The sequence below is a fragment of the Drosophila biarmipes genome, chromosome 3L (assembly GCF_025231255.1).
Source record: "Drosophila biarmipes strain raj3 chromosome 3L, RU_DBia_V1.1, whole genome shotgun sequence".
In the NCBI taxonomy this organism is placed as follows: Eukaryota; Metazoa; Arthropoda; class Insecta; order Diptera; family Drosophilidae; genus Drosophila; species Drosophila biarmipes.
In genome coordinates, this window is record NC_066613.1 from 21,702,105 (window position 1) to 21,716,140 (window position 14,036).

The window sequence follows — 14,036 nt, forward strand, 5'->3', positions numbered from 1 at the left end:
AGAGGGCGAGACACTTCATTCAGAACGCCTCAAAAATTGCCCACAGTTATGACAGCCAGGTGAACTCTGACAGAATCAGGAACAGCAGCCAGGACTCACTTGGATTTATATACCCGTCCAGAGGAGGGCACTGCGAAAAATAGGCTTTTTAGCACAAGGGTTCCAAAGGGTGTTCCCTGGATAGTAAGTACTATGTTACATAAAAAATGTACAAAAACTAAAAAACGTTTTTCTATCATATTTAGGGTTTTTAGAAATATGTTGCATAAAAAATATATCTAAAATTCCCCCCTACCGCCTTAATTGAAGTCTCATTAGAACCTTGAATAAAAATACCTGGTTTCTGAATAAAGGTCACTTTTTTTAACACAGATACAGTGCCTTTCCGAAAAAATTCCTTTAATTTCAACACATCCATTTTATATAACGAAACCTGATATTTATGGCTTAGTTTTTTGTGCTGCTTCTCAACCTTTTTTTATTTTTATGAATATTGCGCTACAAGCGTTGTAATAATATTATTCATCACACTTAGTCTGGAATTTGTGTTTATTATTTTTCGCTGCAGTGTATTTTGGCTCTCGCTCGCTTGACTGTCCATAATTAAATCATAAAAAATTGTTTTTTAATGAAATTAGTTGGGGTTTTTTCAGCGCTGTTGTTTTCCTTTTGGCTTTGCCTTGCATGATTTGTCATAATTAATACCGAAGTGGGCGGGTCTCCAGAGGAAGTAAGAGAGTTATCTGACATTTGAGTGCCCTGGCCAACAGTTGGGCCCCAGCCCACTCCCATTCCCCAGCCCATTCCCCTGGAGATGGTGCACTTTTGGCCATTTGCCTGCCGAGGTTCAGATGGGTGCGGGGTCGTTTGTTCGGGGTCCTGGCCCCCATAAAATCCTTATGAAAAGCGCTTAAATTTACTAACCTCTGCGGTGCGACGGCGGCGGGGGGATTGGCTGAAAATGCAAACACCGTAAACACCTTTAAAAGCCAGTCCAAAGGAGACCGGACTTGGCTGCCAGATCCTGATAGTTGGCCGGGCAATTTCCATGCGGAGGGACTTTACAAAATGTGTAGTTTATTTGCAATTTTTCAGCCAACGAGCTTTACGTTTCTGTTTTGATTCCCACTCCATGTTTTCCCTCATCCCCTGCGAGTGTGGAATTTTCGTTATCGCCGAGCTTGCAGCAGCAGCAGCAGCAGCATCTGCATCAGTTGCAATAAAATCAGTGGCCAAAGGTTGCAGCATCTGAGGTCAGCTGGGTGGCACTTTTCCACTTCTCCAACTCCCAGCCCCCTTTTCCATGTACTATATGTGTGTGCTCGTTAAATAGAACATTTGCTGGGGAAACCTGCGCAGGGAAAATTTGAATTTCAGCCCTTGTGTTTTGCTTATCCTGTTCGTTTTTTTCCCAAGTTCTCTTAGTTCTTTGATTTGTTTTCGCATTTAGAAAATAGTTTTCTGATTTGCATTTAAAAGGGGCTTTTTGGTAAGGCTTTAAGGGCCCTGGATGGCCCACAGATACAAATGTATAAATTGGATGTTGAGGCAAAATAATTGTTGAAAGATGTGTTGAGGAAACTTTTCCCTTTTAAAAATGGTGATTAAAAAATCTTTAAATTTTCTCACAGAAACAGAGTAAAATATACAGATATTTAAGAGCTGTAGTTTTTCTAGTTGCCAGTAATAACTAATAGAATTTTCCTATTACGAAATGTGAATTCCAGACTGAACATTTTTAGTCTACATATACAAAATGTATAAAATGGATGTTAAATGTAGAAATATGTGTTTTTTTTAAATGGAAATGAAATATTTAAATTTTTCTAGGAAAACAGGGAAGGAGAGATCGTGTTTTTTCTAGTTGTCTCTTACAATTAACAGAATTCTCCTATTACCAAATGCGAATTCCGGACTAAACACTTTGAAGGGCAACCCCGAGTGGCATTCCTGCACCGCAAAATGAAAATGCAAATGCAGCTAAACCATGAAAACATTTGAAAGCGCTACTTGAAAAGATACAATACATACAATACACGGGAAATGGCATTCGCTGCAAACAGATAGAATGGAAAAAGGTTGCCGTGGAAACACGAAATTGGCTGGCAGGGCTGCGCCGTAAATTTCTATCTTTTTATATATAGAAATAGAATGGAACTCTGCTGTTGTGGGTGCCACGCATGCAACTATTAATCATATTGAATGGCGCGCCCTGACTTGTCCGGCTAATCAATCTTGCCAGGAGCAATCTCTCCGCGCTCATCTCATCCAAAAAGCGGAAGAAAAATGGCCGCCAAAGTCATTAACGCCTCGCTGGTCACCTGCCGCCGAAAAACAGGGGAAAGCCAGGGGGAAAACCAGCGGAAAACTGGGTGGAAAACTAAGCCGCCGCTTGCCAATTTCGCTATTTTGTTTATGGACCTGGCGAAAATCGCTCTACTTCCCGCCGCACTCATCAGATTTTGCCACCCCCCAGCTTTTCCCAGCTGCCCAATGAGGCGGCAGGGAAAAGCCAAAGGGGATTAGTTGTAATCAATAACTTGGCCCCGGGGCCGGGGGAAAACCGGTCTTGGGCTTCTTCTGTTTTGTTTGCCTGTCGAAAGTTTCTCCGCACAGCTTATGGGCGAGCTTATACACTCGCAGCCAAGTTATTATTATAATTTCCTTTTGCCAATGCGGATTAATTGAAAAGTTTTCCATTAAGATATCGCGCTTGGTTAAATCGACCGCCGCCTTTGTTTCACCTTTTGTGGGTTGAAGGCACACACACACACATAGTGTGTATGGTATCTTCACTATTTGATCGTTATGAATTTTGACAGGTTGGCCGGGCACGATGAAAATTACTTAAAAGCATTTCGCTACCCGGCACTGATTTGATTGATGGCCGTTTATGGATGCTTCACCCTCAGTCGTCATTATATTCGCATTATCAAGTGGCGTATATACTATATACACGGGGCGCTGGTGGGCGGGGCAATGGAGCATTGCAAATGGCAGTTGACGTCTTGCGGCGAGGAGCTGACAAAAAGTTGCGCCAATTTATGTCAATTATCGGAAGCTTTACCTGCGGAGTTGACTTTCATTTGGGGCGGGAGGGGTTTTTCCAATGGGCTGGGGGAAATCGAGAAAAATCGTTGAAAATCCCCTCGAGAGCTGGCTGTGTAATTTGCTGGGGAAAACAAATAATGGTATTTTTAGCTGTTACCCGATACAGCCACTTTTTTCATTCAAATTTGTCACTAGGTGACTGGGAAATTTGATAATGTGAAGGAAGGGCATCCTTTTTTCCCCGGCCAAGGCTATTGAATTGAAGTTCGAGGGATTGGTATTAAGTATAGGCTGGAATTGAATTTCCAAACTGCTTTCGGGCCAATCGCCGACCTTTTCGTATTTTCCCGGTCTCAAAATATATTTTGATGGCTATAAATGTCTTTAATAAAGGTTTACCTTATCTCTTTTATACCTTATCTCCTTATCATTCACCCGATTTTAGGGCTTCTACAATTTGTTCTGCCCTTCATTTTCCTTAACCCTCTCTAGCCCAACGCTTTCCATATCTACCTGGCAGCCAGCATTTAATTCTTAAACTCTTCTCGACATGTTCTATCCTCTTGTAAAATCCCCTTAACATCCGATAGCACATCGTTAATGAAAATCCGTGTTTGGGGCTTTTCCTTTTCCCCTATTTTTTTGCGCATCGACAGGATCGACAGGAGAGTCGCTCATTAAAATCGGCGGCGGGAAGGCTGAAGAGCGTCTAACAAATCGATTTTCGTTTAGTATCGTAATCAACAACACGGGATTTCAGTGCTCGTGCTAAAAATTTGTGTTTCGCGCCATAACAAGTCTGGCGAGGGCCCCGTTTCGGCCTTTTGCCCAACATGGCTGAATGGAGAACTTAAAGAGCACTCGAACGGCACTCAGCCGCAAGCACACACAGCGGCACACTCGATATGCATATGTGTGTGTGTGTTTAAGTGGAGTTTCCTCTTTTTTTTGGGGGGCTGGGGAGTGCTGGGCTTTGCAGTACTTGTCAAGATTGAATTTGGTTCGAATTTTTTTAGAGGTTTTTCTCTTTCATTCGCTGGCTTCGTAATTTTTTCTGTTTTTTCTTTTTTATTTTTTTTGGCGTTTTTATTGATCAAACAAAACGTAGCAAGTGGCAGCCAGTGAAGGTGTCACTGCTCAGGGCAAGAAAAAAAGCGAAATGTATATACAAATTCAGCGGTACAATTGTTCGGGGGAAAGCACGCGCAGTGCGAATAGATTGCATGATTTGCTCCGCTGCCTGTCACTCTGATTTTTTATGATTATTATTTTGCTTCATTTCGCCTAGCATTTTGGCATGTGACTGGCTTCTACTTCGCTATATGTAGTTATGGTTATTATGGGCTATAGGGTGCATAGCTAAAGAGGAGTTCTCCACTTACCGGACCAAACTGTTCGAAGTAACTTTTGACATCCTCCAGTGTGGTGGGCGCCGAGAGGCCGCCCACAAAGATTTTCTTCGTTCTCGTCACCATCTGCAATGGGGGGAAAGAAGAAAATGGCGAAAAACGGGTTAATATATATGCGCAAGAGTAATGAGCGGAAAGGTTAAGTTGGGTGGTATTTAAATATGCATTTTATACGGGACCCTGCGCGGGTTACTCCCAAAGTTATGACCGGCAGTCGGGAGGCAGGAGCCCGGGGACTCGAGGCTGCGACCTTCGAGCCCGCCCGTCTTCCACGCAAGTTCCTGTAACTTATGGCCACCAACTTTCGCCACGAGTCGTTCGACCATTTTGTGCATTTTATGTACTACATGCATGGGCCCTTATTCTCTTCTCCCGCCTCAGAGTGTGTGTGTGCAGCTGGCATTTTTAAGCTGACAGTTTCAAGTGCCAACTTTACGCAGTTAGTGCGGCAGAAGCGGCAGGAGCAGCAAAGGCGGCAGCAGCAGCCGTCAAGCACCCAGCACCGAAAATGATGGCGAGACAAGGACGAGCAGGCTGCCGCAGGCCTGCATATGTAGATGCACTCAAAAAAAAAAAGGATTTTGAAAGTACAAAAATAATTAGTAAAAATAAAGGTTTAAAAAAAACTACTTTTAGTTGGTATAGCAAACTGCCTCCAACAATTTCCACTCCAGTATTTTTTTAAAGAGTTCCTAAGTTCGCTTTTGTAATTTTTTTCTTACACGAACTTATAAGCCAAAGACAGGCAGAAAAAAAATAACCCAACTTACAGACCTTTTCCTATATTTAAATGTGAGATTTTATTATGAAATGTAGTACCCAGACAGGCACAAAATAATATTTTTTCAAAATACATCAGCTTAGAAAAGATCATAATAGATACAAATATTTTTGAATCACAGCTTAGAATAATTTCTGATTTCTTTCTGATGGTAAAATAAAAGTAGGTTTCTTATCCAGAAACTTAAAATATTCAGTATCAAAGCGGAATAAATATAAATTTCTGTCCAAAAGTTGTTTATACAACTAAAACTGGATTGCTGTGTTTGGTGAGCTTTTCGCGCTCCAATTTAAAAAGCACACTAATCGCGAAAAGCCAACGCTCATCGGAAAATTCCCCGCAGTGCACTCGTGTGTGTTAGCCGGCGGCTGGCTGCGTGGGTGTGCGTGTGTGTAGTGCCACGCCAGCCTTTTTAGCCCGCAGGCAAGCGTAAACTGTTAACGTTAAGTGACGGCAGTTAAGGCACAGTGGGCCCAGCGCACAGCCCCACCAATTTTAATTTGTATAATTTTTAAAAAATTACCCACAAGCTAAGTAAACCCCAGAGACCCCGGCTAGGCTCAGAGGCTGCCACGGTTGGATGGGAAAAGCCGGCGTGGGCGTGGTTCCTGACAGGATCGGCGGGCAGGAGCGGAGGCGGTGGCGCGGGGCCCACGGTTCGAGCGTCCCCCTCGAATAAACCGGATGAAGCTGATGACGCTGATTGCACTGACGCTTGCAAGCTGCAATTTATGAGCTCGGCACAGACAGCGGGGTTGAAGGCCCCCCCTTCGTGCCACCCCCTTTTCCAAGGGGCCTTCGCTTGGCGGCGGCGGCGATGTGGGATATGTCCGTTAAGGAAGCTAACGATATGTAACAGCGGTGCTGATGTTTCTGCAGTGCCAGCAGTAAAATTCATACAATGTCGTAAAATTAAAACACTTGTGCTGTCGCACTCACTCGCACAGACAGAGACGCAGCTAGGGATAGGAGTAGCATAGACAGAGACAGACAGAGAGGGGAGGTTTAGATGTTACTACAAAGTTGGTCGTGCAGCTTTTGGCAAGGCAAATCGCTTTGGCCCAGAGTCCTGTCTTCTTGCTCCGAAGCTCCTGGCTTCTGCTTTTGGTCTCCTTCTTCCTGTCGCTCTTAGTTTTTCCCCTTCTTTTTTTGTTGATTTTTTTGTCTGTGCTGCACTTTAGCCAGGTTGAGTTAGCAGTGGGTCTTGTGGTTGGGTGGTTCGGGTGCTCTGGTGGTGCTGCACTCCGCGGGCGTTCCCTCTAACAATTTGCAAAGGCAAAAACGAGCAGAAATCAAGTGGAGAGTGTGCGCTGCAAGAAAGTAACTGAAGCAACATGACGTCCGAGACAACGTTGAACCCGGCTCAGGCTGGGAGCCACCCCCCTCGATGCACCGCCCATGTGGCTCATCATCACCAGCCACAAAATGGGTGCAGAAATTGCAGCGTTGTTAAAAAGCGATTCAGACTGCAGTGGCCAGCACTTTGAGTGTGTCTGTGCGGCAGCAAAAAATTATGATCGCAAATGGGTAGTTATTTGGCATTACCCAGAAAGTGGCCTACGAATTTGGAGTAGATTGTATAATATTTAGGAGATAGTCTGCCAATTGTACTATAAATTTAAGATTATCAGTTAATTGATGATGGGAAAGCACAATATTTAAGAACCTTTAATATAAACCCCCCTTTAAAAACAAGATAATGGATCCCCCATCCCAAACCAACACTGTGCTCCCCAGTGCGGTTACAGGCTCCCTCATAGCTCTCCACCGCAACGCACTCCGCCCTGCACTAATCACTCCCGAAATGGAGCTACTCAAACTAATAAACTGGAGGCGGGAGTTTGATTGACCGACCAATGTCGGCAATGTCATCATCAAATATAAATGAACCAGTTTTGGGAACACGCCCAGTGCTGATAGCGGGGCATGAATCAAAAACAAAACACACCCAAAACCGAACCAAACGCGACCTCAAGACAAATACACATGCGGCTACGGGGCAGCACGGTGGCCAGGATACAGGAGCGCAAGGATACGCAGATACACAGATACTCAGATACTCGGATGGCCAGATACAAATGGCACCACACACGCATACTAACGAAGTGACACGGCATTTTAACGGCCACCGCAGCGGAGCACAGATTAGGAATGTCAATATTAGCCACAAGGACTGCGATGAGCCGCCGGATGTCCTGGGGCGGGGGCAGGTGCGGTGGGTCGTTGGGTCGACGGGTCGAGTGGGCGGGGCCGACAACTGGCACAATGTTTGGCCATGGCCATGTCTTTTCGGCCGGGTAATGCCGAAAATTTGACAAATGACGTCAGGAGTGGGCGTTATCAAGCGGTGGGCGTGGCAGCGGAGGAGGGGTATGCGGGGCAAAGGACGAAGGACGAAGGACACACGGAAGCGCAAGAAGGCGGACCGGTTACAATGCAGTTGACAAGAAAGTGGATGGATGTTTGTGTAATGGAAAATAGACGCCAGGAACAGGGGAACTTTTGCCGACGAAAAAAGGGGTAAACAATTTAAATTGCAACTTTAAAAATTTATAATTATATTAAAAATATCAGCAATATTTAAGGGACATTTTTAAAATGATAAATATTAAATGTTTTAGATGAGATTCGAAAATTTGTTGCATATTTTTCTTACTTTTTTAAACTATGTCAACCCACTTCCCACTTGTGAATAAATTTATTTGAAAAAGCCTTTTAATAAAACGCATTAGCTTTGCTTCTGGATTTATAGTCAGTTTAAAAGAAGAAAGAAGAATCTGTCATTCCATTCGCCTCTTTTCCTATTAAATTGAATTACTTTTGTTGCAAGCCCTTCCTAATCATTCCACTTACTCCAATCAATAGATCAGATAACTAAGAGGAATCTGCGCCCAACAAATAAAACAAGAGGCCATCAATCAATTCAACACCTAGTCCGCTTATTTAATAAATAGGTTTACGCCTTTCTCCTAGCATTACGGGTTTTAATGAGGCGTAGCACATAAATAGGAGAATACAATAAAGTCGACACTTTATCACGGCCTCTCATCGATACGCAAGACGGTTGACAAGTCGCATGCATATTTCATTCTGACACGGCTGCCATATCGATAACCCCGACCTTTCCGGACCTGGCTCATCTCACTCCGGGATCCTTGGATTGGGGGTTGGGCGGATGAAAAGCGATGCCGACATGGCCATCATCTACATCATCTCTTCGGGGAGCAGGCGATGTCTGTTGTGCTAGTGGGTAAGGCCAAATCAATTTAACACTTTCAACTAAATTATTCATTTTGCATAATAATTTTCAAATCTGTCAAAAATGTACACACACACACCCCCGCAGATACACAGGATTTTCGAGGCGTCTGCACTTTCACACGCTCCGGAATGGAGGGGGTGCGGCACTTTGGGGGGGAGGAGGCGGCGTTTGCGAAACGCTTCCCAAAAAGCACTCAAATAATTCCCGGGCGTAAGCTAAACCAGCGCAAAGTTGCCGAGAGCTCACAACAATGGCAAACGGAAATGGGGGAAGGGGCTTTCTGTAAGGCAATGAAATCGGGGGGTTTTTCTGGCTAGGCGGGGCAGGGGGATGGGGGCTTTCGGGAAAATGGAAAACCCTTTAACCGTGCGTAGGCTCCGCCGCCGTCCGCCAAGCATCGCAAATTCTGTTAAGCGAAAATTTCATCAACGAGCCAGAATTTTCATTCGCCATTCAGACGCTCGCCCCACCTGCCCGTCCCTCCCTGCTCGTTCGTTGTCAAAATGAAAGGAAAATGTCTCATAAATCCTTTTAATATTAAATGAGCTCGTTCTACGCGACAGCGACAGCGACAGCCCCGGCCCAGACCAGGCCGGGAAAATGGTGGAAATTCGGGCAACGCACACACTTAAAATTATGTGGCTAATGGGAGCAACTTGCCTGGAAATTGCGCGCGGAACTGCGGAGATGTCTCGAATCGGCGACACATGTTCAGGGGAAAAGCGGGGGAAAGGCCTGGGGAGGGGGCAATGCGGGGCACTTTGCCAATTGTCATTAAATGTAATTTTTAAACCTGTTAGCGCATGTGTGCCATAAAATGTGAGGTTAAAAAGGGTTTTGCCCGTTTCGGGCCTCCCTAGGATGTCCTTTTTTCCGTTGCTGCCATTTGGTTTTATTGTGAAATTAGTCCGCAAAAGCGGGTTTATTAAAGTTCGCCCCGAAATTCCAGATGCGTTGCCCGAATTTTCAGCCTGGGCGGCCAAAAACGGGTTAAGGGGTGGATTTTCAACGACAACAATTTGTAACATTTGCCGCACTTCCCGCAAGAATTTCAGCCGCAGGGGTTTGGGTTGGGGAGGTGGGGATTCGGAAAAAAGAAAACGGGATTGGTTGTAACCCACTCGAAAAAAGAGCTCCAACATCATTCAAAGTGACAAATTATCCATGCAAATTTTATACAAAATAAAAGGGGGACGCCAGCAGAAGGCCCGCCTCCGTGGGAAAAAGTGTTGCATACTTATGAGTGCTGGTGAAGAGCACAGGCCTGAAATATGAGCATTGATAGAAAGTTTGACAAATGCCAAAGGATGCCATTTCAGGATGGGAACAGGAAAGAGACGGAGGCCGTATTCACGGAGGCTGCTTATTCGAGCATTATCTTTGTTCATTTCCTTTTACACTTTCCAAAATGAAATCAAGCCAGAGAATACATTTATTACGGACTTGGGGTTCTTCAGAGATGGCCATTAATAAAACAGAACTGCTTAAATTCCTTAAAAATGAAGTAAGGCAATGCAAAACTAATATTAAACGAAGATATACTAAGTTTATTGCTAAGCAAGTTGTTTTAGAGTCAGGAAAACAAAATCTATCTTAAATCACAATCAAATTTTGGAACGGATTTCCTATGTATCTATCTATCTCTAATGCCTTATCGACATCCTAAAAGCCCACATTTTCCCAGTGCACGTTTGCGTTTCCTTACTTATGCATAATTCGATATGCTCCATCAATGCCGCATTTTGCGTTCTCGGTTTTCTGTTTTTGTCTGACTTTTAATTGAAATGACCATAATCACACACAGTCACAGGCAGGACATAACGCACTCACACCCTCAGCCACGTACACAGATACACACCAACACACACACACATCGCACACACATGCACATGTGGTCCTGATCCCAGTGCGTTGAGCCCGAACGAAATTTGTGCAATTTCCGTTACTAATACTTTTTGGTCAATTTCCTTCGAAATTTGCTTGGCCAGTCGAATCGGCCGGACAAAAAGCCTTCGTTCGTTCGTTGGTCCGTCTTCCCTGTTGATTTATTGCCCTGACAGAAGGAAGTCCTCCGGTCGCTCCTTAATTTCGTTGATATTTATGCGGCAAATGTCCCAGCGAACGTAGCCAATAAACACGTTCTTGTCCTCCTGTCACTGACAAGGGATAATGGGCCTGGTTCATAGAGAAATCAGCATTTGAATATGCCCCAGGGACCAGGACCAACGGACTGAGAGTGAGCCTGGTGCCCGCTCTTCAAAGGGAATGCAAATTTCGACTGAAGTCCTGCTTTTTTTTTCCCCCTGTCCAGCTTAAACTTGTAAATCAAATGAAATATATGGCCGGGCACATAAATACATTTTCGTAGATTGATGTCGAAGAGTTGAGCTCCCCAAACCGATCTGAAGCGAGCTGAGTTGGCATTTTAATGAGCTCCATAATGCGGCGGCGGGCCGAGAACTAAAATGGCGCATCGCTCACAAATTGGTTGCGAGTGGGTGGCAAAAAGGATGGCAGAAGTCCTGGCAAGTCACCTTATTTATGCATAACAATAATGAATATTATACAACAAGCCCGAAATGTAATTCTGTGTAATTAATTATTAATTTATGCGCATACATTTAACTCACACGCATTGTCGTCGACAGCAGGAGCCAAAGGAGAGGCAAAGGCACTGCCAGGACCAGGACACATGTGTGTCTTCCCCTAACCCCTTCTCGCCCGGCATGTGTGTGAGTGTGTGTGTGTTTGGCATTGGCATCCTGGCACAATGGCGGCTGGCGGATACGGAAACTGTTTTGCTGCCGTTGATGCCGATGCCATGGAGAAGCCCCGGCCATTGTTGTTGCCGATGCCTGGCTTACCCATTAATTGGTGCTATTTATGGCTTGATTGGATTTAAACATATTCAAGTTGGCGCTGTAGTTTACCCTCTTTAGTTTGTGATATCTTATGGAATGCATAATTTTGAAGTCTTGGAAAAACAGACTTTACAGCTTAGATTACAGAAATAGTTCGATTATAATTGTTCAAAAACTTTGCATTTTGATTTTAGAGATTTATTAAAATATTTTTAAGAAAATGGGAATTTTTTTATGTAACAAGTAGTTATATGTATCTATATTTTATTTTGAAAATATTTGATTTTATATAATTTTAATCTTTGAATTTTCTAAGAACTTTCCAAAATATGCTAAGCCCAACTAATTATTTTTATGATTTTATAAAAAAAAGACTTTAAAAGTTTGTTTTATTTTTCGATTTAGTTGCTATGAGTTTTTCCAAGAATCCCATATTTAATTTAACGCAAATACTGTGTTTTCCAAGGGTATATACCAGTCGATCTATTCACCTCCATACCCTTTATTGCCGCTGCTGCAGCGACTAACGACCAACAAAGTCGTTCCTGATGCTGGTCGCATGTTGCTGCCCCTGTCGTTCTAATGTTAAGTTGAATTGTCATTAAAATTGTCGTCCATAATTTCGACATTAAATACACACACGCAGCTAAGGCTGCTGCTGTGTGTGCGCATATGTATGCCTGGCTCATACACACATGCAAATTGTGCGGCAGGCCCCTCGATGTATGCAACACTTTGGCTTGGCGAGCAGGACATAAATGCTTGCCTCTGCTTAAGCAGATGTGTGAGTGAGGCCCTTGTGCGCCCGCCTGTGTGTGTGAGTGAGTGTGCGGAGCGTGGTTAAAAAGTGCCAACGCAGCATGTTTTCAACATTGTTTAAATTTATATGGTAGACAAGCGAGCACACACACACTCGGAGGACATGGATGGGACATCCTGGACGGCCGCAACTTGTGCTTAAAGTTTTAAATTTGCATAACACAGCCAAGGGAGCAAGGCAGCAAAGGAGCACGGAGCCTCGAGTCAAGGAGGGTCAGCCCAGGACATTCGAGTCCTGGCTCTCTTACGTAATTGCCGGGCTCATAAGCTCCAGGACCAATCATCATTAGGCGCTCGGTCATTACATAATTATCGCAATCACAACTTGCAGGTAATTGAAATTCCGTGTATTGGTGGGTTTTTCTGTGAGTGTGTGTGTGTGTGTGCGGTGTCCATTCGGAGTCAATTTCGATAAAGTTTTCCCTCGATTCCGATTCGTATACTGGCTGCCATTTAACGCTAATCACTTGCAGTCACACACAGCCAACTCGAAACTCAGTTTGAGCCAAATAATTTGTCTTTCTATTTCCGCTTAATGGCCATTCGCCAGGCTAGAGGGCAGAAACTTTCCCTCCTTCGGCGCTGGCGTAGATTGTTTTTTGGCCAAGGTCAAAAGCGCGGGCCACTCGGGGCGGGCTAGGTGACGGTTTTGCTTAATTAGAACATTCATTAATCAAATCAAAACCATTTGCCACCCCGGGCTTAGGCCTAGCCGAAGAGGAAAAACCAGGCCAGACAAAAAGGAAAAGCGGCTGGTGAACAAAAAATTGAAAGAGGAAACTTTTGGCGAATGGCAGCCAAGCACGCACAGGGCCAAGAACTGGCTAAAAGGAGGAGAGTAGCAAATAAATTCGGTCGCATAGAAAAACGACAAGCGGCATAACAAAGCGCACAGATTCAGCCAAGGGAATGGAAAAGGAGCCACAGGATGAGCCAACGTAATACAACAAAGGACGAGAAACGGAAAAAATGCGACCATTAAAACACATTTGTATATCTATTTTTGGGGCGAAACAAGCTCGACCTCAAACTTCAGAGCGGCGGGCGGTCCGCGAATGCCGCAGAAACCCCGGAACCCAAAACCCCAACAAACCCGAAACTCTAACCGAAACCGAAAAATACAGAGAAAGGGAGAAAAACGGGAGCCCAACAATGGCCAGCACAGAAATACTTAAAACTACTTTAATTTATGGCGCACGCATTTCTGCGTTTAGCTCAGCCCCTTTTCCGTTCATTTCCGCTACTATTCATGGGTGTGGGGCTGGAAAAGGGGGGCCTGGCGAGGTCGGAGGCCAAAGCAATCAGTCAGCAAACAACATGGCTTTGAGCCCTGCCTTCAGTCACTCTTTCAAAGGCCGCTCTCTCTCTAATAAGTCCTTTTCGGGCCCCGCAAGGAAATACACCATTTCAAAGGCATCTCGAGACGAGCTGGCCGGGTTTGCTTCTATCAAATTTATAAGTGTGGACCCGCCTCACATGTGACCCAGCCGGCTATCAGTGTACGTGGCTGAGATTCGGCTGGGAAATTAATGAGAAATCATAAATCAGAAGATAATTGGAGAGCTCTGGCGGCCTAACAGGATTTTTTTTATTTTCGCTCGGCTCTGGCGTTTTACAAAGTCAAAGCGATATCGCCAGTGACTGGGCTGCAGCCAGTTGCAACCGCTTCAGCGCCCTTGTGCACTGGGAAAAAAGGGGAAAATTATAACAGTCTGTTATAACTTAAAATATGCTGAAAGGTTCTTTAAAATATTTAAGCCCAAAGTTTCAGGTGACATTTCTTGAAGAATTTTTAATTTCGTTTTTAAAATATTTAATTTTGTGTATTCAAAAATTATTTATAGAACAAATTA

The 14,036-nt window shown here is 44.3% G+C and overlaps 1 protein-coding gene across 9 annotated transcripts in view; it reads right to left on the reverse strand.

The window, feature by feature from the left end:
- LOC108034824 (RNA-binding protein Musashi homolog Rbp6) overlaps positions 1 to 14,036 on the reverse strand; it is a 179,488-nt gene that overhangs the window by 59,949 nt on the left and 105,503 nt on the right. For all 9 annotated transcript variants that reach the window (XR_007763802.1, XM_017109923.3, XM_017109918.3 and 6 more), the window contains one exon: positions 4,434 to 4,526. Coding sequence is in view for 8 of the 9 variants with exons in the window: in XM_017109923.3 (XP_016965412.1) it covers positions 4,434 to 4,526 (93 nt within the window). In the remaining variant the exon portion in view is untranslated. The remainder of the gene's footprint in view (positions 1 to 4,433; positions 4,527 to 14,036) is intronic.